At 43.7% G+C, this 27489-nt stretch overlaps 1 protein-coding gene across 2 annotated transcripts in view; it reads left to right on the forward strand.

Moving 5' to 3' along the window:
- SLC6A7 (solute carrier family 6 member 7) overlaps nt 1-27489 on the forward strand; it is a 69221-nt gene that overhangs the window by 33575 nt on the left and 8157 nt on the right. The window contains exons 1-8 of one of the 2 annotated variants that reach the window (XM_028718276.2): nt 8940-9075; nt 17969-18152; nt 20229-20360; nt 22741-22975; nt 23200-23338; nt 24469-24603; nt 25988-26091; nt 27286-27410. In XM_028718276.2, the coding sequence (XP_028574109.2) occupies nt 9046-9075; nt 17969-18152; nt 20229-20360; nt 22741-22975; nt 23200-23338; nt 24469-24603; nt 25988-26091; nt 27286-27410 (1084 nt within the window). In that variant the 5' untranslated portion in view covers nt 8940-9045. Of the gene's footprint in view, nt 1-8939; nt 9076-17968; nt 18153-20228; nt 20361-22740; nt 22976-23199; nt 23339-24468; nt 24604-25987; nt 26092-27285; nt 27411-27489 lie in introns of those variants that run through there. The other variant, XM_028718277.2, reaches the window with a different exon arrangement.

The following is a 27489-nucleotide window of genomic DNA, read 5'->3' on the forward strand; positions in this document are numbered from 1 at the left end:
GCAAAACTTGTTGATTTGGTGTACCAATATGACTTGCTGCAAAGTTTCATAAACTTGTTCCTGAACTTCATTCAAATTGTATTACTTGGAAGTAAAATGAATCTTCTAATCCTGGAAGACCCAATGAAGGTTAACAGTTGGCTGAATCAGACCTACTTTCATTCATTCGTTCACCTTTGATGTATATTAGGCTTTGAACTCTTAGTTCTCTCCTCCCGAGTATTCCCTCTTGACACCAGTGCCTTCTAGGCTTAGTGTCAAAACCACTGATGTTTATATTTCTTCATAATGGCTACTCAGACTGGTGATATTTTTTGTATTTAAGGTACATTTTTTAAAGCCTCTTTAAAAATAAAAAATACATTTTATGTATTTGTTATTCTATCCTTTGTACACTGTGGTGAGATTTGTGAATTCCTCAGTTTGAAATTGGGACAGCAAATGGCCTATAAAAAAGTTTGGCGTTGAAAATAACGTATGGTATGGTGTTGAGAAATGGGGGTTAGGACAAGTTGTTGTACAGTAGCAAATATGGGTCTGAACCAGCTTTCATTGTTCAAACATACATTTTTAACAGGCGAAAATTACATTGCACACACAGCACTGAATGTGTGCTATGATCTTATAGGTTGCCATGTGAATTGGGAATCCAAATATCTCCCAACAGCATGACTCCTCCGTTCTACTTTTTTTGGCCACTGCACTTTGGTTAATTGTGATGGGTGGTCTTAGTCAAAGTGATCAGTGACGTTGTGGATGAAGAATTTTGTGATGCTCTTGTAGTAGACTTCCCTGCTAAAGTTGCACCTTTCCTCCAGATAGTCATGCTGAAGGAACTGCCATTGTGCTAACATTCTGAGCTGTTGTTTCCTAATGGAGCAAGTTTTAGGACAGCCTGGGGTTTTTATATAGAAAAAAATCTCTTATTAGATGCTTCCAGTCCTCATCATATTGTTCCCTGACTACTGCTAGACTGCATCAGGCTTGAAAAGGCCAATCTTGTCCAGGTTTATCTCCCTCACAGTCTTACCACTAACATTCTTGCAGATAGTCGCTCAGATTCGGAAAGAGGTAGACTTCACCATGGTAGCAAGGCCAGGGTGGGAGAGTGCTAGAGCCCTGTCGAGTCAAGTTGCATGGGATCAATTCCAATCTGTTACCTCCGGGGATGTGGACTGGCTGCTTAGACAAGTGAAACTGACCACCTGTCTCCTTGACCCTTGCCCATCCTGGCTCATAGAAGCGAGCCAGGAAGGGCTGGGTGATGGGCTCTGCGGGGTGGTGAATGATTGCCTCTGTGAGGGAACTATTGCATTGGGCTCTACATGGGGCAACATTTGAAGGTGACTTGGAAACTACAACTAATCCAGAAGGCAACAGCTAGACTGGTGACTGAGAGTGGCTGCCGGGACCATATAACAATGGTCCTAAAGGATCTTCACTGGCTCCCAGTACATTTCCAATCACAATTCAAAGTGTTGGTGCTGACCTTTAAAGCCTTAAATGGCCTTCGCCCAGTATACCTGAAGGAGCATCTCCACCCCCATTGCTCAGCCCGGACACTGAGGTTCTCCTCCAAGGGTCTTCTGCCGGTTCCCTCACTGTGAGGAGCAAAGTTACAGGGAGCCAAGCAGAGGGCCTTCTTGGTAGTGGTGCCCGCCCTGTGGAACATCCTCCTTTCAGATGTCAAGGAGATAAAGAGCTACACAAATTTTATAAGACATCCGAAGGTATCAGGAAGTTTTTAATGCTTGATATTTTACTATGTTTTTATATATGCTGTAAGCTGCCCAGAGTGGCTGGGGAAACCCAACCAGATGGGCGGGGTATAAATAATAAAATTATTGTTATTGTTATTGTTATTACTACCACTACTACAATCTGGTGTTCCTTTGTGCAATGGTTCTGTTTTAAAATGTATGCTTCTTATTAATAACCTGATTCTTGAGTTTTAAGGTTATTGGTAACCTAACCTTTCCTGTATTAAAAGGCTGCAATTCACTGCAAACCATTTCTTATCCCTTTGCAGCCTTAGCCCATTGAGGTGCATTGTGAATTTGGCATGTCTTCTTGCTGTTGGTAATATGGTTTTTAATCTGGTGCCTCATGCTATAAGATAGAGCTCACACAACCCTTTCAGGTCTTGAATTTCCTTTCCCATTCCAGAAGTAGGTATGACTTGTACCAGAAGCCAATATGTATCTCTAGATAATATTTTCCCCTCATGGGGTGCAATGGTGGATTCTTTTTTGCTTCATGTTCGAAGTTTAACTGGATACCTATTCCATTATGTGCTGTTTGGATTGTTTTACTAAACTATTAATTTGAGCTGTGCTGGCACTTTTGGTTTTGAGCATCTTTGTTTCTTCTGTCCTTGGTCTATAGTACATTTTGTATGATCTGAAGGACACCAAATATCATTGGGATTGATGAATAGAGACTGCATCCTCTTCAGGCCCTTTTTTTAGCTGTATGATTCTATAAGAGCGTAAAAGAGTCCTGCTGGCTTAGGAAAGTGGATCATGGAGTCCTATCTCTGGTAAGTAGCTAAGATCCAGCTACAGAAATAATGTAAGAGAGGAAACAGGGCTATTACAGAGTGATCATTACGTATTTCCACCTTCCAGCAACGAGGTTCAGGAATATCTTAAGAATTGGCTCCTTGTTCACACTGATAATTTTATCCATCCATGATTTTATTAAATTCTCCTTTGAGAATGAATACACTTGCATTGTGTGGAAAGGATCCTGCTGTGCTTGTTTTAAGCCTGCTTCCTATGCTAAATTTGGGGATCGCAATTCGTTTTTCACAGATATGGCGAAGAAAGCTCTCTTCCTTCTCACTTGCACCCAGCGGCAGTGTGTGTGTTTTCCAGAGGCTAGTTTGCTTTGCATAGAAGCCTGGTAAAGGGAGTTCTTCAGAACTGTTGCAATCTTGACACTGGGGGCAGCTGAGGAAAGCAAGAGAAGGGAAGGGCTTGCTTCTTCTTAGGGTCAAAGACCAAGGCCAGCAAACCATAAACAATTAGTTGCGCTGGGCTTCTAATCTCGGTTTATGGCTGTCCACAGGCTGACGAGCCTCCCATCCAAGAACAACAAACACAGAAGGAAGGCATGCGATACTATCGCATCGGGATAGTACAAGGGGCAGCTGGCAAGGGTACCTTCGGGACCCAAGGAAATTGCTTTGAAAACATGAATGGTACACCTTGGCCTCTCTCAAGCTTAGTTGTCCTGTTACACACATTCCTCCCACTAGCAGAGCATCAGGACCAATTTTGCAGGTGGTACTTCTCTCAAATGGTATGTGGAGTCATAGTGTCACTTGAGGGCAGACAAGGAGAAATGGCGGTGAGTCATCCTAGTTTCTGTCAAATTCAATGTCTTGCTAGTCAATCACATGACAGCAAGATGGCCTTGTGCGCCTCTTATTTTCAGTTTTATTTTTTAATTCAATTATTATATCCCACCCGTCACCAGCTCATGAGCCCCTCAAGTCATGATTAAGCAACCAGGAAAATCAGTGAAAGCAATTAACAATTCAGATACATACAGTATATAAAATAACAATACGCAATGCAACAACAGACAAATCACTGGTTTACATCTGGCGCATCAGGTACTTTCATCACAGAAACCTGGTCAAAGATGTGTGCTTTTACCCATCACTGAAAGGTAAGCAATTAGGGTACTATCCGTACTTTGAGGGGGAGGGTATTCTACAATTGAGGCGCCGCCACAGAAAAGTCCCTGTCATGTCACCACACCATTAACTTCATCCAGTGATGAGGCTACGAGAAATGCCCATCCAGCTGATCTTAATGCACAGGCAGGTTGATAGAGGGGGAAGTACTATAGGGAAAAGTCCCACTGGAAGTCAAATTGGTAGCATATAGGCAACTGATATTTGGATCCAAGTATCTGGGGACTAGTCCATAACCTGGGTGGGATTAGATTTGGCAAGCGCCTGCTAGGCTATAAAAGGTCTGCAGCATTTTTCAGGCCCTTGTGATGGAGATCAGACAACACATTTCAAAAGATGAAAGCAATAAAGTACATTTACGAGTTGTGTAGAAGGCACCTGGTAAGTGAGGACCACTTTTAAAAAAAATTCTCCCGTATATACAGAACTCCCTTTGCACCTTTTGTACTGCATCTGTAGGTTTCCCCCTCTGTGTCAAATAACTGGGGCCAAATAAGTGTTTTTTAATTTTTATAGTACAGTGGAACCTTGGGTTGCGAATGTGATCCATGCGGAAGGCACCTTCACAACTCGCAGCGTTCGCAACCCGCAACGCCGCGCCTGCGCATGCATGGGTTGCAATTCGGCACCTCTGCGGATGCACAAAGCATAATTTAGTGCTTCTGCGCATGCGCCAAAACCCAGAAATAATCCGTTCTGGTACTTCCGGGTTCGGCGTGGTGCGCAACCCGAAAACACATAACCTGAAGCGTCTGTAACTCGAGGTACCACTGTACATGGAAGATGGATCTCCCTTGGAAGGTACTGGACTCTCCTTCCTTGGAGGTTTCTAAGCAGAAGTTGGATGGCCATCTGTCATGGATGCTTTAGTGAAGTTTCCTACATTGCAGGGGGTTGAACTAGAAAGATGACCCAGCTCTATGATTCTGTTTTTCTGCTTCAACAATATTTCATTATGTTCCTATCATTTTATGTAATTATGTTTTGTATAAATTATTTTTAAAAAAACCTTTTCTATTTACAAACAAAACATTTAAATAGTTACCTTTCTACCGGTATGATGGGGGGGGGCATGGGCATAGCCAGGATTTTTGTTGGGGGCAGGCTTTTGTTGGGGAGGGGGCAGAACCTCAGATTTGTATTGATTTTTACTTATTTGGGGGGCATCTGTCCCCCTGGCTATACCCAAGGGGGAGTCACAGGAAGGAAACAAGGGGGCCACGATAGGAGAAAGGTTGGGAAACACTGGTCTAGGTAACCAGCATATCAGCAAGCTCTACAAGCGAGGGGCTATCTCTAAGAAACAATGTCTTCAAAGGCTATATGACCCTGGTTCAGCAACTAATTTTTAACAGCAGAAGTCATATTTTGAACCGAACAAACATTTAGAGATTCAGCCGCATTGGGTCACATAAGCTGAACCCCAAGGAATTACCTCTCCCAAATTCCATCTCAATGGAAATACCAACAGCACTTCCTTTTAGCATTACAGCTGCTCACCATCATTCTGCATATATGGAGCATGCTCACAGACCTTTGTTGCTGTTCCTGCTGCAGATGAAGGGGTGAAGGAATCTTTGCCTACATCTTAGTGTGTGTGAAGTTTCCGTGTATGCTGGTGGTTGAATTTGGCCCCGAGCTCCAGATACCTGCTGCTCCTTTATCATTTTGCTGTATTTCTGCATCTTTATCCCAGCAAGCTAGATAAATTAGTAGTTTATTGCAACATGCCAGGATTCACATCTTATCATTGCATATGCAAGTGTCAATGCGGGTGAGGAATGCACATGCCCTACTTAGGAGAAAGAAGTAAAGGCAGGCAGTGTAATCTAGAATGGGACAGAGCTAATAACATTGAGGAGGCATAAAAGGGGAGAACACAGGATAGCTCAGTCGGTAGAGCGTGAGACTCTTAATCTCAGGCTTGTGGGTTCAAGCCCCATGTTGGGCAAAAGATTACTGCATTGCAGGGGGTTGGACTAGATGGCCTTCCTGGTCACTTCCAACTCTATTCTACGATTCTATGAGGAGAGAGGGAGAGGGGAAGAGAGAGAGCACACACTGGAGATTCACTGACTCAACAGCAGTTCCGGCCATGTATTGAGATGATGAACTTCCAACCGAAACTCTATCAGGCTTTTGCCTGTTTGCACAGCAGGGTAAAAGTCCATGGAACGACAGGCTGGTCCCTGTGGTTCCCGCCAGGCATGTGTGCACAGGGAGCAGGTGATGATGAGAAGCAGTCATAAAAGTGCCCTCTGTCCCCACCCCCGCTCCAACGGCTTGGCCCAGGTTATGAAATGGGCTCAGGTGCGTTTGCCCAAAGTCATCTCCCCACCTGTGTGCACTTTCAGGAGCTTAGCTGAGAGAGTCCTGTTTGCCTTGAACCAGAAGTGAGTGCAAATGTGCAATTTGGCTTCATCAGCTATCTACTGCTGCTTGTTTCCTGGTTTTTCATGCTTCCACTTAAGGGGGGGGGGATTCAAGGCACCCCCAGAAGGTCACATCAGGTGCTCTCTTCAGTGGTTCTGCACAAAACCCAAAAGGCAAGAAGAATGATTTAAGTTACTGCTGTTTGTTTTCTGCAATTGTAGCTATGTCTACTTTCTACATACATTTGTGGCTCTGTGGCATAATTTTGATCTCTGCTTTTTAGTCCTCAAGGTTGTAGTAATAGATGGCAGAGTAATGGTCTAGGTGGTTCTCTTAGATCTTAGGGAAGAAGATTTCCCCAATGTTGCTTGGACATCTTTTTTTTTTTAAGGAAGAAGACAGCAATGACAGGGATTTCATCTAGCACATAAAACATGTGCTCTACAAATGAGCTATGGCTTTTCTGGAAAAGGCTCCCTTGGTTTGGAAGACTGAGGAGACTAAAGAGTGCGTAAAGTGGAGGGGGATCTAAGTACTGTGATAATTCCTGCCATCCAGTTACCACCCTTTCCCTTAATTAATTTGGAATACTTATATACTGCTACCTCATTCACCCGTTTCTGTATCTGTCTTGCTGCATTTCCCCCTAAACGTTCTGGAGTCTGTCAAAATTTGGAATAAAGCACTTTCAGGTGGAGCCATTCCATGCAGAATAAAGTGGCACGTTTGTCTTTGTTTGCATAATGCATTTTGTGCCTTTTGAACCGTGTGTAGGGGTGAAGAGACTCCTCTAGGGAGACCTGCTCTTTCCTAGAGAGAAGAAGGAATTTCAGCAGGAGGAGCTGCAGGAATCAAAGTTTGTGCATCAGCGCAGGCTTCCTTCATGCATTTGCCAGTAGAGGGAGCAAGGATATCGGGTGAGGGGAGGGGGACTGGCTCAAAACAGGAAGATGTCACAAATGCTCCTGATCCCCGAGCTGCTAGGGTTCAGTCCCTAAATCCCTGGGTCACAGTTCAGTGCAAATCCATTTAGAAGTGGAAAAGTACTGAGGAGGTGGCTAGTCAAAGGAGGGTCAGACAGGTTAGAAACAGGCAGGCAGGGAAGATGAAAGTAAAACATGAATTCAACTCTCGCTGTGATGAATTTGGAACAAAATAAGGGCCTGTCTCATCTTGACAGAAAGCATTTGTATACGTGGCAGCTGCCCGATCTAGCAGTCACACTGTGTTCTGCTGTCTGAGTGTGGGGATTTTTTTCCCCCAGATGGCAAAACACAGACCTAGATCAGATCTGCTACCTTTGTTATGAAGTTGGCAAATCAGAGCTGATTACTTGCCATTGGATAATGCAGGTGTGGGAAACCTCTGACCCTCTGGAGGTTGGTGAACAACAACGCCCATTATCCTTGGCTGTTGGCCATGTTTGCTGGGGCTGATGGGAGTTGTAGTTCACCAACCTCTGGAGAGGCAAGAGTTCCCCACACCTGGCACAAAGCAAGGCAAGCAGAAGGTGGGATGGCATTTAGGATATGTGGGAGCCAGTGTTAGGGACAGTAGGGCTTGCGACAGGACAACCTGGAAGCGTGAGGTCGGCTTCCTTATTGACAGGGAGATAGGTAACTGAAAATAGAGAAACAGGGCAAAGAACTGATATGTGGCAGGTCACAGAAGTTTTGTGCAAAGTGGTTGGGGCTGATAGGATCCAACAACCATTCTACTTGCTAACAAGAAAGTATTTCTTAGATCTCAGAAATGATACATTCCACTGCTAGAACCAGTAACAGAATCATAGGTGCTTTATTTGGCTTGGCAGAAATTCAGTTATCAAACCAGGCAGTTGCTGTGAATCTAGGTGAATACTAGACAGGCATTCCATTCTGTCTCAGGCCACATAGAAAAGGTTGGTAGCACTTTAGTTTTTGTTAAAATCAAAGTAAATCCTACATACCAGAAATCTGCTTCCCCCCGGAGTAGATTACCAGGGTCAAACATAGCATGAGAAATGGAAGTTAAGTGTGTTAAATACAGCTTTAGTGTAGGTGTCTTTTAACACTACTGCTGATAATGTTCACTCCATTCTCTTCTTTCTGATAATGGCTCCTAAACATGTTCAAACTCCAACTCATTGAAAAGCAACAGATCTCTTGAATGCCACTCCACTGATGATGAAGTAACAACACAGACATAGGACATGGGGATCTGCCTTGTATTGAATGAGACCATTGGTCTGTCAGGTTCAGTGATTCTTACACTGGTTAGGGTTCCAGCGATTGTTCTCTCCCAGCCTTTTTCAGGAGATGTCAAGGATTGAGCTCTACCACTGAGCTATGGTCCAGTGTCATGTTCCCCAAATAAACCAAGATGACTCTGGGAAGTCATCAAAGTCACACATGGAGGCAACAGTCCCAGCATCTTGCTTGATCCCCCAGAAACAGGTATTCAGAGGCATAATCACTTGCTTCTGTATACAAAAAGACAAAAAGTCCTGTTAGCCACTGGCAAACCTCCTGCTCCAGGCATTTGTCCCCTCTTCACTTACTGCTTGACGCAGCCTGCAATCTCCATCTGACTCCGAAGCAGAGCTGTGTGCCAAACAGCCAACCTGCTGCTGCTAGCCCTCCCTGGCAGCTCGCTCTCATTCCGCCTCATTCTCTAGCTAGCTAATGGTAACAACATACTCTGTGCTGGTCCAGAGAGGGACAGAAACATACAGAGAAAGGGAAGGTTTCTCCTGCTCACTTGCTGATCTATTTATCTGCATGGTCCTTCTGTCCTTCTGAGAGAGAGAGAGAGAGAGAGAGAGAGAGAGAGAGGGAGGGAGGGAGAGAGAGAGAGGGAGGGAGGGGAGGGGGAGAGGGAGAGGGAGAGGGAGAGAGAGAGAGAGCATCTCTGGAACAAGTGGAAGAGCCAGAGTGCGAACAAGCGAACTGCAGGGAGGGAGAAGGAGTGCATAGCAACGCGACTCCACGATGAAGAACCAGGAGCACCATCCTCAGAAGGTAAGACGAGGAGGCAGTGAGCAGCTTGTACCGGAGGCACATAATTAGATGCCACAAAAGGAGAAAGTGTGTGTGTGTGTGTGTATCAGGGGAAGAGAGCTGTAGCAGGTGCCTTTTTCTGGATGGCAAAACAATCCAGGCTCAGGATTGCACATCCCACAGTCCCTTTATCCTTTCCCCCAGGTAAGGTTGGCAGGGGATGCTTCCTCTGGGACCCAGACCCTTCAGAGTAGCAGGTTGTCTGCTGCTAAAGGTGGAGAGCAACAACACCGGGGGTGACTGTCTGTCTGTCATTGCACAGCCAGCTCTTCTCACTCTCTTTAATTAGCAAGCTGGGGGGAGGGGGCTGTACCTATACTTGAGTGTACCTGCTTTTCACCAACCAGCCTCATCACGCAGGTGTTTCTTTTTCCTCTGGAAGGCATGTGTTTCTACCAGGGGATGATGCATGCTATATGGTTGGGGGTGGGATTTAGGTAAGGAAGAATTGGGTGGGGAGAGAGAGGATTGCAAGTCCCCTGTAGTGTTTGCATCAGTGCTTGCCCTCCCACTGCATCCTATGTGCAACAGGTGCTAAAAGGGAAAGAGTGCCCAGGAAGACAGGCTAGAGAGGTTCGCATCAGACATGGCTGGAGCAGGAAACCAGGTCAGGTCTATCGAGCCCCCCTTTGCTTCTTTCCATATCCGCTCCCTCTCGGCTTGCATCACCTGGCTGGCTCCTCCCTCTTTCCCCCTGGGAAGCCTTCTTCTGGCAGTGATTCTTTTCCCCTTTCCCCTCCCAACTTTTACATCACCCAGGCAGAATCTCTTACATAAGCATGTCGGTGTGGCATAGTGGTTAGAGTGCCAGGTAGGACCTGAAAGAGCAGGGTTCAAATCCTCACTCAGCCACGAAGGTCACTTGGGGCCAGTTACAGCCTAGGGTTGCTGTGAGAATAAAATGGAGTGGGAGTGGAGTGGACCATGCGCTGTATGCCACCCTGGGATATGAATGTATTAATGTTTATTCATTTATTTATTATCCTTCCCCACATCTCCCACTTCTGACTCCGCTGCTGGCTGTTCCAAGACATTTTGCAGCAAATGAAGGTGGAGCAGCAAATAGCACCCAGTGCCCCCCACCCCAGTTCAACGCCAGCCAAGTTATTTTGGGCCTTGAGGCAGAAAATCCCACAAGACTCCAACTACCATTCAGAGTGTGCTGTCTGAGAAAGTTCACAAGATTTGCAAGGATAGATAGTCTATAAGCATAGCCATCCATCCTGTTTCTGACTGGTGCTAGCAGGGGTGGACTTTGGTAATATTTTGTAATATGACGTCCTGTGTGAGGCCAACATTTGGCGTCCCAAAATGGCTCTTCTCAGTTTTGAGCCCCCTTGGCTCGGCACCACCCTAAATCTGGTGCTAGTGCCAGTCTTTGGGCCCAAAGGCTCTCTCATCGCGGCAGGTAGCAGGCAAAGCAATTTTTAAAAAAAACAAGTTACAACCGCCAAGGAAACCCCCTAATTAAAATGCACAATGAAACAATTTAATCAAAACGTTAGAATAAAAATCCACAGTCAAAATGCACAATAAAGCAATCCCATTAAGACAGCAGCAGAAGATTCAAGTCTTCTGCTATGGGGAATACTTGTCTAAATGGGGATTTGCTATGATTTTGATGAAGGAGTGAGCCTTGTTTTGCTCTAGTGACTTTCAAGGTGGCTTCCTGCCGTCTCTAGTCCAGGTCTCCAACCCCCATCCCAAATTTTGAGAGAAAGGAAAAACAATTTGTTTCTGGGCTAGTGGTGCTGGATAAGTAGGTGAAAGTACCGCCATTTCACCAAATAATGAGCCTTCACCAGCACAGAGTGGTGGAGATGCCATGCAGCCTCAGCCAATTGATTTGAACACCTCTGAGAGGCATGAACTCATCTAATCCCCAGGACACTTACTCGTGTCTGCTTTCCCCCCAACTTTTGTGTGTGGAATGCACACTGATGGGGTTCAGACAATAATATCTCAGCAGCTTCAGAACAAGGCAAGGTATTAAACCAGGTTCAAACTGAAGTTCAATATCATAAGCAGCTGCTCTACAACAGAGATAAGCCCTCTCTTTTATGCACATGTGTGCGCACACACACACACACACCTCACATAAATGTAACTTAATGCTAAGGTCCCCCTTCTCTCTCCCTGTAATGTGTAACTGAGGAAATGAAAGATATGGCATCATTACACCGTGCTAATGTAGAGTAAGGGGAGGCTACTACATATCACATCTGGTTCCAACCAGATCTGAAGTCAAGGTCTACAAAATGGGTCACTCCCAAAAACTGTGGAGAAAAATATTCATTTTGAAGTGGTTCGGGGGGGGGGTGTCTTTTGATTTCTCCAGCTGCCAGCTTGTGACTCAGATGTGGCACAGATGCATTTCTTAAAGTGAGGGATTTTCTCTCTTTCCTGTAACTCAGTGTTCTTGAGTGTGATGTGGAACTGATGACCTAAATCAGTAAAATAAAGGCTTTTGTGGGGCTTACACACACTCTAATAAATGTTTTTCGTATTCCAAAAGGCGGTCTATCACATTCATCTGGTGTGTATTGGAATAATAATATTTGTCCTTTTTACCACAATAGTCATCATATACTTTCTTTTTATATATATGCAAAGCTAGCTTATCCATTGTTCCTTCATTTATCTGAACTATTTCCCACCCTCCTGCTCTGATTCTGCCCTTGTTTTTTCTGCTCTGAACTATTTCTGTTTGAGGATGCCTTCATAGAATACCTAGCTGTCCAAAGGACAGGAGAAGGGAATGGCAGAAAGCTGTTAAAAATTTCCTGCTGAGGAACCTGTGCTGGAGTCTCTCAGTCTCCCAGCAGAGTTTGGCATTATAGATTAACCACAATGCTTAAACTTTGCAGCCTGGGAAGAAAAGTTTCTTGCCTCAATTTGTTGTTCCAAGCGATGGTGTGTATGATTGAATTTTTTTTCTTCAGGAACAGAAGGCTGCCTAAGAAAAATGAAAAGCAAAGATGCTCAGAATGCCACCAGGATTCTAAAGAAAGCACCAGATTGTAGCACGGAGAGACAAACATGTCACTCCAAAGTATAAGAGTGATCACACTCAGTGGAAAGTGGCCTTGGCCAAAAAATGGGGTAGGGTCTTTGTCAGAATGAACTTTAGGCTGATTCATATTACTTCAGTTGTGGGATAACCCTTCATTAACCCTTCCCGGTGCTCAATTTGTAGAAAGCCAGGTGCTAGAAACTGCTCTCAGGTATGAGACATATGTACTCTACATATGCTTAGAGGCATACTCTTTCTTTAGACATCCCATGGCATAGTATATAGGTTCCAGGAATGAGCCATAGAGCTATGGCCTTCCTGGAGAGAGATAGCCTGGCCACTGGTAACTTCCAGGCTGGATTACTATAATGTGCACCATATGGGGCTGCCCTTGGGTCCAACTAGTGCAGAACATGACAGCCATACTGTTGATGGGGGCATCTGGCCGAGAACCTGTGACACCATAGTTAAAACAGCTGCACTGGCTGCCCATCTGCTACAGAGCCAGGTCAAGATCCTTGTATTAATTTACAAAGCCATTCCAGGGTACGTCTGGAATCACCTGAACTGTTATATCCCAGCTCAGTCACTGAGCTCATTGCAGGGGCATTGTTGGTCGTTCCTCAGATTTATGAGGCCTTCTTGATAACAACAAGAAATAGAGCCTTTCATATCATTGGCTCAGTCCTGTGGAACACTCTGCCACTAGAGATTCAGCAGGTGCCTTCTGTTCCAACTTTTCAACACCTGCTGAAAACTTTTATTTCGCTAGGCTTATGCAGTCAATTAAGAATACATCTTTCCACAATGGTTAATTGATTTCTGTTTTTAACTTTTTAATATGCTTTTTACTGTATTGTTTTGTGTATTTTTCTTGTAAGCTGCCTTGATATATATATTTTTACAAAATAGCTGCATATAAATAAACAAATAGAGGGATCCCTGGCTAAAATTCAAGCTCTTCCCCTCTCCCATCTTAATTACGTACATATTTGGCAAGCAAGTTCCCTTGAGTCCAAAAGTGTGTGCAAGTGACTATAAGCTGTGATGTGGACATTTTCACAAAGTAATTTATGTATGTGACTGGATATAACAATAAACACTAGTTCGTTAACTGCCTTCCTCATACTATGCCTCTGCTTTGCTTTGGGGCAGTTAAAGAGAGAGAGAGAGAGAGAGAGCCAAGTATTGTGTGGGTTGATTCATTGCACCTGAGATACTGACACTGGTAAGAAAACAATAACCAAGGACCAAGCTTAGAGTCTTCTTACTCACAGTAGTCTCATAGATGATGAAGGGCATTTAGACAAAAGGGAGTATGACAGGATGAGGGTAGAAGGGAGAGATTAAGCAATCAAAGGTAAGTAGTTTGGACCATAATGTGGGCTGAAAATGGGGTTTAAGAGAATCTATTAGAACTAACATTCTAAAGATTACTAGTTAACATTGATTTCATGCCAAGCAGGTGCTAGAAAAAAAAACCTAAAGGATTTTGACTTATTTAGTGAACATGTTTCCTAAAACAAAGGCATTTATTTTTATTTTCAAAAAACCCTCCAAAAAAGAAGTGTTCTGGAAAGTGTAAGGTTTTCTTTTATTCAGACAGCACAGAATGCAATATATAATATATAATTTATAATATATAATATATAATATATAATATATAATATATAATATATAATTTATAATATATAATATATAATATATAATATATAATATATAATATATAATATATAATATATAATATATAATATATAATATATAATAATATATAATATATAATAATATATATCTATATATCTATATATATTTAGAAAAGCATTACAATGCCTGCTGAAATGATTTCTTTATTTCAGCTATTTATATACTGCTTAATCACTGAAGTGTATAAGTTAAAATTGTTTGTAAAACAGAAAACCTCCTTAAAATTTACTGCTTTCTTAAGTGCGTACATGCATACATACACAGACACTATTATTATATCAATAGAAAAAAGTCATCATAGTTTCCTTGTTGTGTAAATAATGTATATAAAGCAGACATTCTGGGGGAACTTCCATTCCTCCTCACTACTATGAGCTGAATAAAGAGCATGAAATAATAATAATAAAAATAATAGTTTCCTTGTACACCTTACTCAGCTAAGAATTTTTAAAATACATTTGCCGCTTATTTTAAAGGCATTTTCCCACCCCAACTTGCTTTAGAACACAGATTCCATTGCACCCAGCTAGTTTGTCCTACTTTCTCTGTGTTCCGCCTCACTCCTTTTTCTTACAAGGGAATGATTGCAAGATTTCATTGCTTCAGCAAAAATCCTGGAAAAATATAAGCCATTACTGCAAGAGGTTTAGAAACTGGAGGTTTACATTGCGTAATGGTGAGACTTAGGCTGTGTACACATGGATACCATTTACTCCAGCTTCAGTGCACTCCCACTACTGGTACAGTGAAACTGAGTACACATGATATTGGCTAAAACCCATCTGTATCCTGCAGTTTCTTGAGAAATTCTCTTGTTCAATGCATTTCCCCTTAAACCACCTTCCACTTGATTTGAAAACATAAGCTGTGGTTAAGCTGAGATGTGTACATCTGAGACAGCCATTGCACATGCACTGATGGTAGCCCATGTGCAGATGACCTCTTCATCAAATAGGACAGGCATAGGCAAACTCGGCCCTCCAGATGTTTTGGGACTACAACTCCCACCATCCCTAGCTAACAGGACCAGTGGTCAGGGATGATGGGAGTTGTAGTCCCAAGCATAACTGTCAACGTTTCCCCTTTTCTAAGGGAAATTCCCTTATTCCGAATAGGATTCCTCGCAAGAAAAGGGAAAAGTTGACAGCTATGGTTCCAAGACATCTGGAGGGCCAAGTTTGCCTATGCCTGAAATAGGAGTTTGGTGCAGGGAAACTAAATCAGGTAATGGGCATGGGTAGAGACATGGTTTGAAGCTCAATTGAACCCGAATTAGGTGATCATTCTGATCTGGTTGGGGCTGCAATCTCCTGAATGATCATGTAGACACTTTTGGAAGTTTCCTGGATCCTGCAATGCTCCTGGGTGCCCTCAGTGACCATAAGCTTTTCAGCATAATTGGCTGATGCACCAGTTGTGTTCCTAGCTGGAGAAGACCTGGCCAGTTCTTCATGCCCCTGTTATGCCCAGTTTAGATCACTGTAACATATTCCATACATGGCTGCCTGCCTTTCCAAAGCACTTGAAAGCTTCAGTCGCTTCAAAATGTAGCTGCCTTGGTACAGTATGACGCTTTCTGAGCTTGTCATCCCAGTGATGCTCCAGTTGTACCAACATGAATTTTGGTTCCAGGCTGAATTTGAAGTCTTAACCTTAAGGCCTTAAATGATCTGGAGCCAGCTTGATTTACGGACTGCCTTCTTCCTTTTGTTCATGCTCAAGAACTCTGTTCAACTGCCACCCTGTTGGTAGTCCTCCTGCTGCCTGAAATTTGGCAGGTGGTGACACAAGATGGCTTTTCTGATGGCGGAGCCTAGACTGTGGAATGACCTCCCCGGAAAGAGCCATATGGCTACCTCACTTGCTCACTTTTCAGTGAGAAGCTAAAATGTGGCTTTTTAAAGAAAGCTTTCGGTCTGTATTAATTTTATCTCGTAGCTGCTTAACATTGCTAATATATTTTAATGTTAAAATGCTGTATTGTAAATCACTTTGACAGCCTTTGGGAGGATTAATGGCATATAAATGTGTTCAGTGAACAGATGAATGGCTATTATGGTGCCTGGAAAAATATACAGTACCATGAAGGGCATTTTTAGTAGATTTTCCCTGGTTATATTCATTTCTACAGATGTTGGCACTGTCCTGTCCATATAGTTACTTTCTGCTTTGATGTGTTAGGTCTAGATTATTATAAATGTAAGTGTGTATGTGAGAAAGCGAGTGAGTTACAGATATGTCATAGGCATCTTTTGCACTAAGATATACAGAAGTTTCTCTTGGTATCATGTTCATATATGTGCCATGAAGCCTTGGGCCAGTCACCATCTCTTAGTCTAACCTAAGCAGAACCATGTACACCACCTTGAGATCATTGGAAGATAGAGGTGGTATATAAATGTAATAAAGAAATAAAAATATATAATTACATCTATGAGGTCTGTATACGGATACACATGTTATTCACGTGTGTGGTATTAGCTTGCCCACGTACAGACATGCTTGTATGGCTGGGTCTGAGCAGAGATATGTGTGCATGTAAGTGCAAGAGCATGTAAACATATGGCAGGTAAATCTGTGCTTCATTATTTCCTCAACAACTAACACTTTCTTCACTCGTCTCCATGGAAACTGAACAAGAGGAGCATTGCTACAACTGTAGCCTATTGTGGGAGAGGAAAGGGCAGCTATTGGAGGGGAAAAAGGAGAACCAATGTTTAATTTGGGCCAGCGCTCACCAGTGCTCTGGCTGTTTTCAAGGAACATATGAATTAATAATAAAGATCAAATAGTTCTCCTGAGTTTCGGCAAGCGAACCTTTCAATCTCTGCTGAGTAGCTAGAGCCTGTCCCCTCATGTCAAGGATTTTCAGGGAGAGCTTTTAAGTCAGAGTGTGTAGTTTCCATATAGGGTTGAGCCCCGTCGCCTCTCTTTTTATGAAATTAAGAACCAGGTGCAGGCAGCTTCTTGTGTTGGGAAAATATATTTGGAAGCCACGTCAAGGGAGGATCATTTTTAAGTCAGTCTAGTTCAGCCATTGTCTTAGCTAGGCAGGCAGTTCTTAAATGAGGCAATGGAAGCCAGAGAGATGATGGGTTGCTGCTTTTTAACTCGGCAAACCAAAGAGGGTTTGTTGGGCCAGAGCTGAGGTAGCCAATGTACTCATTGTATGTTGTATGCTCCAGGAGTTATGAGACTCCAATTCCCATCAGCCTCAGACAACTAGATCAGTGGTTAGGGATGATGGGAACTGGAGTCCAACAACGTCTGAGGACACTATGTTAGCTATCACTGGCCCTGGGGTGCAATAGGGGCTAAGTTAATCCCTGACAAACATCACACAAGCTGGGAGAGCAGGACTGGACATGGAGAAGTGGTGTAGCTCTATGCCAGAGCACAAACTTTGCCTGATGAAGATCTCCGATTCAATTGCTAGCATCTCCAAATACAGCTGGGGAAAACGTCTGTTGGAACCAAACCCCCGGAGAGCATAGTCAGTGTAGAGTAGACCAAGGGTAGTCCATGTGGTGCTCTCCAGATGATGTTGGAGTCTACCTGCCAATTCTAGCTGCCATGGCCAGTGATTAGGAAAGATGGGAACTGTAGTCCCAACAATAACCGGAGGTCACAAATGGGCTGGCTCTGTATAAAGAAACAGCTCCTGTTGTGGACCTCTGAGGCTGAGAAGATGGACTTCACTCAGCTCATGACAGATGCAAGTCTTTCCTTGCAGCTCCCATCAGCCCCAAGGAGTATGGGCAGCCATGATGAAAGCCACGGTCACTCAGTGGCAGATCTCTTGGTGTTTCAGATTTCAGTGGCACCCTGTGTGACGCCAAAATTCAGAGCCCCTCCACCTCTTGAGCTCCCCAGAAGGCACCCCTGAGGCACCATGCACAGTGCGACCGAACCAGTTGTGCTCCCCTAAGTATGCTGTAGTCCAATAACATGGAGGGCCACAGGTTGCCCACCCCTGTGTGTGTATATTACAGACATATACCACCATCTAGCTTCTATCAACCCTTTTCTTAAAAAAAAAAAAATTGTTTCCCCTTGCTCTCTGAAGTTTCCCTTGCATTTCTTTCTGTCTTCTTCCAACAACCTTGTCTTTAATTCCTCACTTCTGCCCTTTGTCAGCCCGTAATTCCAGACTTGCTAATGACTCCAAGCGATCAAGGAGATGGTGACCTGGAGATTGAGTACCCTGAAGACAGAGGGAATTGGACAGGCAAGCTGGATTTTCTTTTGTCCTGTATTGGCTACTGTGTTGGACTGGGGAACGTCTGGAGGTTTCCATACCGCGCTTACACAAATGGAGGAGGTAAGCTCTGGGCTTTTCTTACTAGGGCTTTTGTGGGCTCCTGCCACATCCTGTGCTGGAGGGCTGCATCTCTATATTGAAAACTGACAATAGAAAACTGGTGTCAGGTAGGAGGTGTGTGTGCACGCAACTCCCACAGCAGCAGCTGCAACACAGGCATGGCCCAGAAGGACTCCCCAATGCTGCTGCTTTGACTGTAGCCACAACCAACTTCAGGAAACACACCAAGCAGACACCTGATTTCCTGCATCAGCTTCGGCTTGGAGTCACAAATGACTGTGCTAATCCCCTGGGTTGGATGTGCATTTGCTCTTGGCTGGTGCACAAGCACCCTGGGGACACTGCTGAGTTACTGTCTCTCTCTGCAGCTTGCAAGACATTGATCTGGCAGGTAGGAGCGTACACTGCCCACCCCAAATGACAGGCACACCTGCATCTCTGAAATGCAGGGAAGTGGGGGTGGAGTGTTTTATTTTTTTTAAAAAAAAAGACAGAAACCAGGGACACAAGTGATATTGAAGTGGCATTTCAAGAATATCTGCCTAGGCTATGGTCCCTTTAATGTTTACAAAACCAAAATGGGGACGGGGTGATTACAACAAAAACTCCCAGAAAGTCGACACCTAAACATACAAAACTCAAATTCCTGTAGTTCACTCCAGCTCAGTGCTGGATGAAAAGGCACAGGTCCCAGGATTGTGTATCCTATTCATGGGTGCTAGTCCTCTGTGACTCATTTCCTATACCCCTATGGTGTCCTGGGATATACAACTCAGGACACATTTATCAAGGGGCTGGCTGCCATGCCATATGAACTGTTTACTCTTAAGCAGGCTTCAGCATGGTGCCAGGCACCTCTGTCAAATGTCCTGCGTGTTTCTGAAAGCAACGCTGATGAATCAGTAGGAGGCATACATCCTTCTGAGTCAGTGCATAGTGCAGCTTGCATGAATTCAGGATGTGAAAGGGAAGCACACTCCTGGAGATACCATCTTCTCCACTGGGGAGAAAAGTAACTACAACAACAAGATTCTAACCATTCACTGTAAATCTTTATCAGTGTTTTGCTTATGCCATAGGGGTGTCGGTCCCAGAAAGCTGACAGAATTCAGAGAAATAATTTGATTTTGCTTAGCTGAATCTTCTGGTTAGTGTTTGATGAATAGTGTCTTCAGATTGCTTTTCTAAGAATGGTGGGTGGAATTGTTTTTCTTTGACAAAATTGGCTGGCTTTCAGTAGAGTAGAAACTGAACCCTTTGAATTGACAGAAAATCTTGTGAATCTCAGACAGCTGCCAAAAATGCAAATTTGAAAATATGTGCCATGTAGATAGTCTTTGACGTTTTAGGTTTTTTCCCCATTTTAATCCACTGATTAGGATACTATAGGGATTTAATTGGGTTCTTGGCTGAACCACAGTCACTCCAGTGATCTTGTCAAGTCATTTAGATTCAGCTTTCACCTTAAAGTTCTTGCTCTAAGTCCCCCAGATCATCTCAGTTTCCTATTATTGTACCTATTTCCTCATCTTTGTAACCATAGATGCTAAGGAATGATTCACGACCTTCTGCAAGCAAAGCATGTGCTCTAATCACTGAACTATGGTCCCATCACAAGCAAGTTATTATGATGGGGGGGTACCTCCAATGCTGGAGACATAGAGTTCTCAGATGGCAACCTGGGCATTTGCACATACATTTAAAGTAACTGGAAATCAAGGGAGCTATTGCAGACTTGACACTGCTCAGGCATGCAGTATCCACACAATGACACCAAAATGCCGTCCCGTTCTCCCCACTCCCATTCTCACTTAATCCTCATTTACTGTTTCCAGTTTTTGTTTTAACCTATTGGGTTTTCCATAGAAATGTTCAATCCAGATTAAAGGTGCAGCCTTCACTGTAGATCCTACACTGAGCTGGTGTTGCATTAGATGACCTCCAAGGTCCCTTTAGCACAATGAATCTATGCTACATATGGAAGTTATATAACAAGGTGCTCACATTTAACTGTGCTGCTTGCCCAAAATCCAGTCATGCCCCCTGTGCCTTGTGTCACAATTTTCTATCCTACAGGGGCGTTCCTTGTTCCTTATTTCATCATGCTGGCGATCTGTGGGATTCCCATCTTCTTCATGGAGCTGTCGCTGGGCCAGTTCTCCAGCTTGGGGCCTCTTGCTGTTTGGAAGATAAGCCCTCTGTTTAAAGGTATGTGTGCATGCAAGGCAGTTCTCAGCTTCCTTGATGTTTCTGTCTCCCTCTCTTCTGCTGAGAACTATAAAACCAGGGTCTGTTGTGTCAGTAGCAAAAAGGTATAGCAGCAGCTGTTGCCACTGTCTCCGCTCATCATGGAGCAAACTTAGAATATAGGAGTCTATGGGTGCGAATGGATGATACACAAAGGGATCAGTGAAGCTGCATGGTGAGAGGCACAGAGAAGGCAGCCTTTCTCTCTCTCATTGCTTCAGAGTTTTGGTTTTTCCCCCCAATTTTTTTTATTAAATTTTCCATAATTATAACAAATATAACCTAAAAAAAGAAAAAAGAAAAAGAAAAAAAAACATACCAAAGGAAAAAACAATACAGTACATTACAAAACAAACATAACCAAATCCACCACAACAATAATAATAATAAATCTTAATCCCTTAAAACCCAACCTTGTTTACATGTTGATTGACTTCCTCTAATCCCTCCCTTCTGAATTTCCTTGTATTTGCATGCAACAGCTTTCCAATATCATTTTTAAACAGAAAGATTTCCAACTGTTATCTATCTTATTCACTTATCTAACCAATCTAAGTCACATTTATGTAATTGAATCCTAATTTAATCCTAGGCCTATTTGGTACTTTCAAGTGATTTCTAGTTATTTATATTACAATATTTATTCAAATAGTCCTTAAATTTCTTCCAATCTTCTTGGTATTCCTCTTCTTTCTGGTCACAGATTTTTCCAGTCAGGTCAGTTAGCTCCAGAAAGTCCATCATCTTCATCTGTCTTTCTTCCATTGTTGGTATTTCCTGTGTTTTCCAGTTCTTGGCTAGTAATATTCGAGCAGCCGTTGTGGCATACAAAAATAATTTAACATTTTTTTTTGGCAGTTCCAAACCTGTTATTCCAAGAAGAAAGGCGTCTGGTTTCTTAAGAAATGTATATTTCAACATTTTTTTCAAATCGTTGTTATTGTTTCAGAGTTTTAATGGTCCAGTCTCAAGCTCTGAGTTGCATCAGAAACAACCCCAATGAGGCCAATGTTTTCACGTGACTTGTGTGCTTTTAAATGCAACAGGGTACACTAGAGATGGTGACAAATGTGACAGCCAGGATGAAAATTACTGGTGTGGATAGCTATGAATGGATAGGGATGCTTGAGGAATCAGTCCCTTGCAAATTCCAGGACAGGCAGACACAATCCACACCTCCCAGATGAATGTGCAGATTGGAATACAACTATCCCTTGGGATTTCACAGTTTTTCAAATTCTGCAAAAGCGCATATAGAAATGCGTAGTTTGAGACAAAATATATTTAGGGTGCTTCCAGACTGGTGTTTACAATGGTAACTCGGGTTACAGACGCTTCAGGTTACAGACTCCGCTAACCCAGAAATATTACCTCAGGTTAAAAACTTTGCTTCAGGATGAGAACAGAAATCGTGCTCCGCCGGCAGCAGGAGGCCCCATTAGCTAAAGTGGTACCTCAGGTTAATAACAGTTTCAGGTTAAGAACATACCTCCAGAATGAATTAAGTTCCTAAACTGAGGTACCACTGTACTGTGGTGTTGGTGTGTCTTACGTATACACGTTTTTTGCAGTATCCAGCCTGTATTCCTCCCCCATCCCCTGGCATGGCATTTAATCCAGATTTACCCTTTCCAGGAAGAAGAGGTAAAACAAACACCTGTTTGCAATATCTCAATAACCTGCTTGCATATTAACTCCCCTCCTCAAAATCTGGAAGCAACCTTAGCAATGCATAGCGATAGTCACCAACTTGATGGCTTCAAAAGAGGATTAGACAAATTCAAGAAGGACATTGCTATTAGCCACAGTGAATATGTACTGCCTCCCCGTAGGAGGCAGTATGTCTCTGAATACTAATTGCTGGAAACTGCAGGAGGGGAGAGCTCTGTTATTCTCCACTCCTGCTTGCAAGATTCTCAAAGGCATCTGGTTGGTCACTGTGAAAATAGGATGTGGCCTAGATAGCAGAGCTATTTTCATGTACTTATGTAATTTGTGAGAAAATATGTGTCTAAATGTAAATTTTAGTTTGGATTTCTTTTTCAAATGTAGATTAATTCAGAAATAGGGCAAAATGGATTTATGAATGTAGACATGCAAAACTGACACGGACCAGGAATAGGCTGGTCCTTCCATCCTCTGTACATAATCATGTCACCAAAGCAAATGAAGCTTTCTTCTCCAGTGGTCAAGTGCCAGCCTATGTGGTTATGGCTGACTCAGATTTTCTGGCATGGAAATGTTCACTATGAACAATGCAGCATATAAGCAGCACCCAAGGAGCTGTTTGAGTCTTGTTGCCGTCATGTTAATCTGTCTTCCATTTTTGTTCCCTTTTCAGGTGTTGGCATGGCCACAATCCTGATTGTCTGCTTGGTGGCCATTTACTATAACATGATCATCGCCTACGTTCTCTTCTACCTCTTTGCCTCGCTGACAAAAAACTTGCCCTGGCAGTACTGCGGCAACTGGTGGAACACAGACCTGTGCCTGGACCACCACATCATGCGCACGGGGAATGGCGCTGTCCCCTTCAACATCTCTAACACTGTCAGCCCAAGTGAGGAATACTGGAGGCAAGTACAATAGGCCAGGGAATGTTTAGGTGACCATTGACGACCATATTGGACCTGATTGACAACTGCACACTCTAAATCAGGGATCCCCAGCCCTTTTGGGGCCCTTGGCCCAATCCAGTTTATGTTCTTAAATTAGGTGGTTTTCTATGGCAGATTTGCCCTCCCTTGTACTAAGAGAGACATGATGCTCCTGTCCATTAACCGCCTCCCTTTTGTCCTAGTCGTTATGTCCTGCACATCCAGGAGAGCTCGGGGATTGGCGATCCTGGGAGGATCCGCTGGAATCTATGCCTGTGTCTTCTCCTCGCCTGGGTCATTGTGTACCTATGTATCCTAAAGGGAGTCAAATCCTCTGGCAAGGTAAAGTATGAATCGGCAGCAGGCACTAGTGTGTTTGAAGCAATGCTTGTTCTGGAATTATTAGCTAAACTCAATGGTTGCCTCTTCCCCTCCATTGCATTCGCAGTGGCCCAGCCAGTAACCCTCTATACACTGGGGCTTAATGTGTATGAATGGGGGGGGGGGTGTTTGGCTTTACATGTGGGCATTGCCCACACATTTTAGAATTTGCTGTCAAGGTTCTAAATTGTATGGGGAGCTCTGCAAGTAAAGCAGCCTCCCAGCTGCAGATGCTCAGCCCTCTGATGCATGGAGGGAGACAGGACAGGCTACAGGAGACCCAACAGAGCTCCAGTCTCCTCCCTCGCACAATTGGTATCATTATCTGACAATAACTATGTGTACCCCCACCCAGCTGCACTAGGAGGAATGTCTTGATGGTAAGAGCAAACTCAAGTCAATTTGCAAGAGGGGTGGTGGGCTGGACAATCATCTCTTGGGGATGCTCTAACTCTAAATTTCTTGCAACATGAAGAGGATTTATTTATTGATTACATTTATATTCCTCCATTCCTCCAAGGAACTCAAGGAGCCATACACCACTTTTTCTTTCTCTATATTATCCTCACATAACTCTTATTAGATACAACAAAAAAAATTCCTTGCTTCCTTGCAGTAGCACCTTAAAGACCAACTAAGTTAGTTCTTGGTATGAGCTTTCGTGTGCATGCACACTTCTTCAGATACACAGTGTGCATGCACACGAAAGCTCATACCAAGAACTAACTTAGTTGGTCTTTAAGGTGCTACTGCAAGGAATTTTTTTTGTTTTGACTATGGCAGACCAACACGGCTACCCATCTGTAACTCTTATTAGATACGTTAGGCTGAGATTTGGTGACTGGCCCAAGGTGAGCTCTATGGCTGAGTGGCAATATGAACCCTGGTCTCTCAGGTCCTAGTCCAACACTCCAACCAATACACCACAATGGTTGGACATTATGGGTACATGACAACCACTCTGCATAATCTGTGGAACACTGCAAGACTTCTACAGAGCTGTCCTGTAGACAGCCACCATCTCCACATTTTCTTATGCATACTGAAATGAACCATTGCAGCTTCAATCAAATACCTTTCTCTTCTTGCAGGTTGTATATTTCACAGCTACCTTTCCTTACCTCATCCTGATCATGCTCCTGATTCGAGGTGTGACCCTGGAAGGAGCCTGGTTAGGAATCAAGTTCTATCTCACGCCACAGTTTGACCTGCTACTGTCTCCCAAGGTGAGGTTTATGCCATGTGATTTCACTGTAGAGTGGAGCTTAATTACATAGACCTGCCCTTTCAGTTGCCACACACAAGTGCTCGCCATGTTCAGAGCAGATGTGTGCAGTAGGGGGCTCCTCAAGCTTGGCGGGATGCACAAGGAAGGAAAAGGCTTTCCTTTTAGAAGAATGTTTATGGGGGGGGGGGATAGGCCAATCAGGTTTTAATTGGACCCCACTTGTAAGTAGGACAGCCCTTGCAAAAATAAAATTGAAAAGCAAGTGACATTCCAATGCTATGTAAGAATAGCATTTTAGATCTGTCCATGCAAAATATACATCATGAGACCAGAGCAGCATACTATATTAAATGTGTTGCTGCTACCATAAACAGCAGTTGTGTATTTTAGCACCTCCCCCTATAAAATCAAAGACAACTTACCCATTTCCAGCCCCCTTGTTTCCATCAGCATCACTCCCTTCCCTCATATGAAACATTTATATGAAAATATAAAGTGGCTCATATATATATATATATATACTGAGCCTCATTTCTCATTTTAGCCCATTGTTCCCTATTTTGACTAGCAGCTGCTCTCCAGATCCTGCTCCTAAACCTGTAAGTGGAGATGCCAAAGACTGAATGCAGGCTCTTCTGTGTACACAGCATGTGCTGGACCACTGAGCCAGGGCCCCTTCCCATGCATTGACTTGTCTGAGATCTACTACTCAGTATTGTGTATTGCACACACTCTATAGAAATGCACTTAGGTGGGTCCAATCGAAACACAGAGTTCTCCTGTGCATTAGAGGAAAAAGCAAAAGTATAACATGTGTTTACTGCCTTCACTTCTGCTGTAACGTGCAAAGTAGAAATTAGCATGCATCCTTCATGAGGAGATGTACAGAAACACTTTAGGATCATTTAACTTCATTAATGAATAAGTGCAGACACTGGCAGATTATTATAATTTATTAAAATTGTATACATTGGCAGATGTGCTTTGGCAAAGTTCTTCCTTAATGTTTTGTTGTCATGAGAGGTTAGGTAAAGGTAAAGGACCCCTGGACAGTTAAGTCTAGTTGAATTCAACTATGGGGTGCGGCACTCATCTCCACTTTCAGGCTGAGGGAGCCGGTGTTTGTCCGCAGACAGCTTTCCGGGTCATGTGGCCAGCATGACTAAACTGCTTCTGGCGCAACGGGACACTGTGACGGAAGCCAGAGAGCACGGAAATGCTGTTTACCTTCCCACTGCAGCAGTACCTATGCTTTCGAAGCTGGTATGCTTTCAAGCTGGTTAGATCATCCTTAGAAAAAGCTTCACTGTGCAGATGAATGGACTGTTTTGTCACTCAAAGCAGACTTCTCCTTTACCTCTTGTTTTCAAACACTGTTTCAGGTGTGGATTGAAGCAGCTTTACAGATCTTCTACTCTCTTGGGGTAGGATTTGGGGGACTTCTCACCTTTGCATCATATAACACCTTCCACCAGAACATTTACAGGTACATGTTTTCAGTGTAACATGGCATGGAGATGGAACATACAGAGGTGGTTGCTCATCCATGTCATCATGGATGTTAGCAACACTCCATTATCCCTGAATGGAGGCTGTATAGAGTAGCAGGTGAATGATGGATGTGGCAAGAGGAAGGAGACAAAATGTAACTACCAGAAAACAAGTGGGAACGTACAATGGAAACGAACATAGACTAAATCAGTCAACCTTTTCCCTGGCTCCCCACCATCCCTCTAATGGATGCTTTGTGACAATGAAGGCAAAGGATGAGATTCACCCAACAAGCCCTGCCCCATCAGAGAAAGCTCTGTGCAAAGATTTCCGCTTGCACAATGGGGCCTCCCACCCTTTCCTTCCCCTACACCCCCCAAAATTGGCTTGGGGGATGTTGGGAGATCCCCAACAACAGCATGGGGCAGGGAGGAGAGAGGGGATTGTTCTGGTTCTGCTGAAATGCTTGTGCAGAAGGAAGGCTTATTGTGGCACAACCACACAGAATTCCAGCTCATCATGGAATTCAAATAAAATCAGCATAAAGATCCCATGAGAACTCTGTTTCTGCTCTTTACCCTCAGCAAAACATATGCTCCTTCATATTTCTATAGGTGACATATCTCTCGATATTTCCATGTAAACCCAAAGCACAGCAGAGTAGCATTTTCTAAGATATGAACCCCCAACTTAGATCCCAATAGATGGCAAGTATGGCAGCCTAATTTGGTTGTGGTGTCATCCTTTCCTTCCTCTTGCCTTCCAACTCAGTACATCAGGGATGGAACCCTCTGGCTCAGGGTCCAAATGTGGCCCTTCAATCCTCTCTGTCTGGCCCCAGGGACTCTTCACAGACCACACACTGTCCTGAGCCGCACCTCTTCCCAGCTGTGCTCTGCAATCTCCTTAAGTCTTTTTGCCTGCCTGGAATGTGTCCTTGAACTCTAATCATGCTTCTTGCTTGGTGGTGTGTGTGTATATACATGCGCATGCAGAAAGTAGCCTACTGTTCACAGGTGGCGTTCACACTGCCCACTTTTGCCTCTAGTCCTGCCTACTGCTAGCATGTGACTGCCAGAATGTGACCCTTGAGCTGAAAATGGCTCCCCACCACTGCTGTGGGGTCTCAAATGGCCAGTTCATGATGCTAGAGACTGCTGATCCAGTTCTTGTATTTTTTATTCTGTAGGGATACGTTTATAGTTACTGTGGGCAATGCTATCACCAGCATCTTAGCTGGCTTTGCCATCTTCTCTGTTTTGGGCTACATGTCCCAAGAACTTGACGTCCCTGTTCAGGAAGTTGCCAAAGCAGGTAAGGCCTGAACTTTCCTTCCCTCCATCTTCTGTGCAAGTGTGTGTATTATCCACCAGGTCTTCCGAGCATTACATGT

This window comes from Podarcis muralis, chromosome 2 (genome assembly GCF_964188315.1).
Source record: "Podarcis muralis chromosome 2, rPodMur119.hap1.1, whole genome shotgun sequence".
Classification (NCBI taxonomy): domain Eukaryota; kingdom Metazoa; phylum Chordata; class Lepidosauria; order Squamata; family Lacertidae; genus Podarcis; species Podarcis muralis.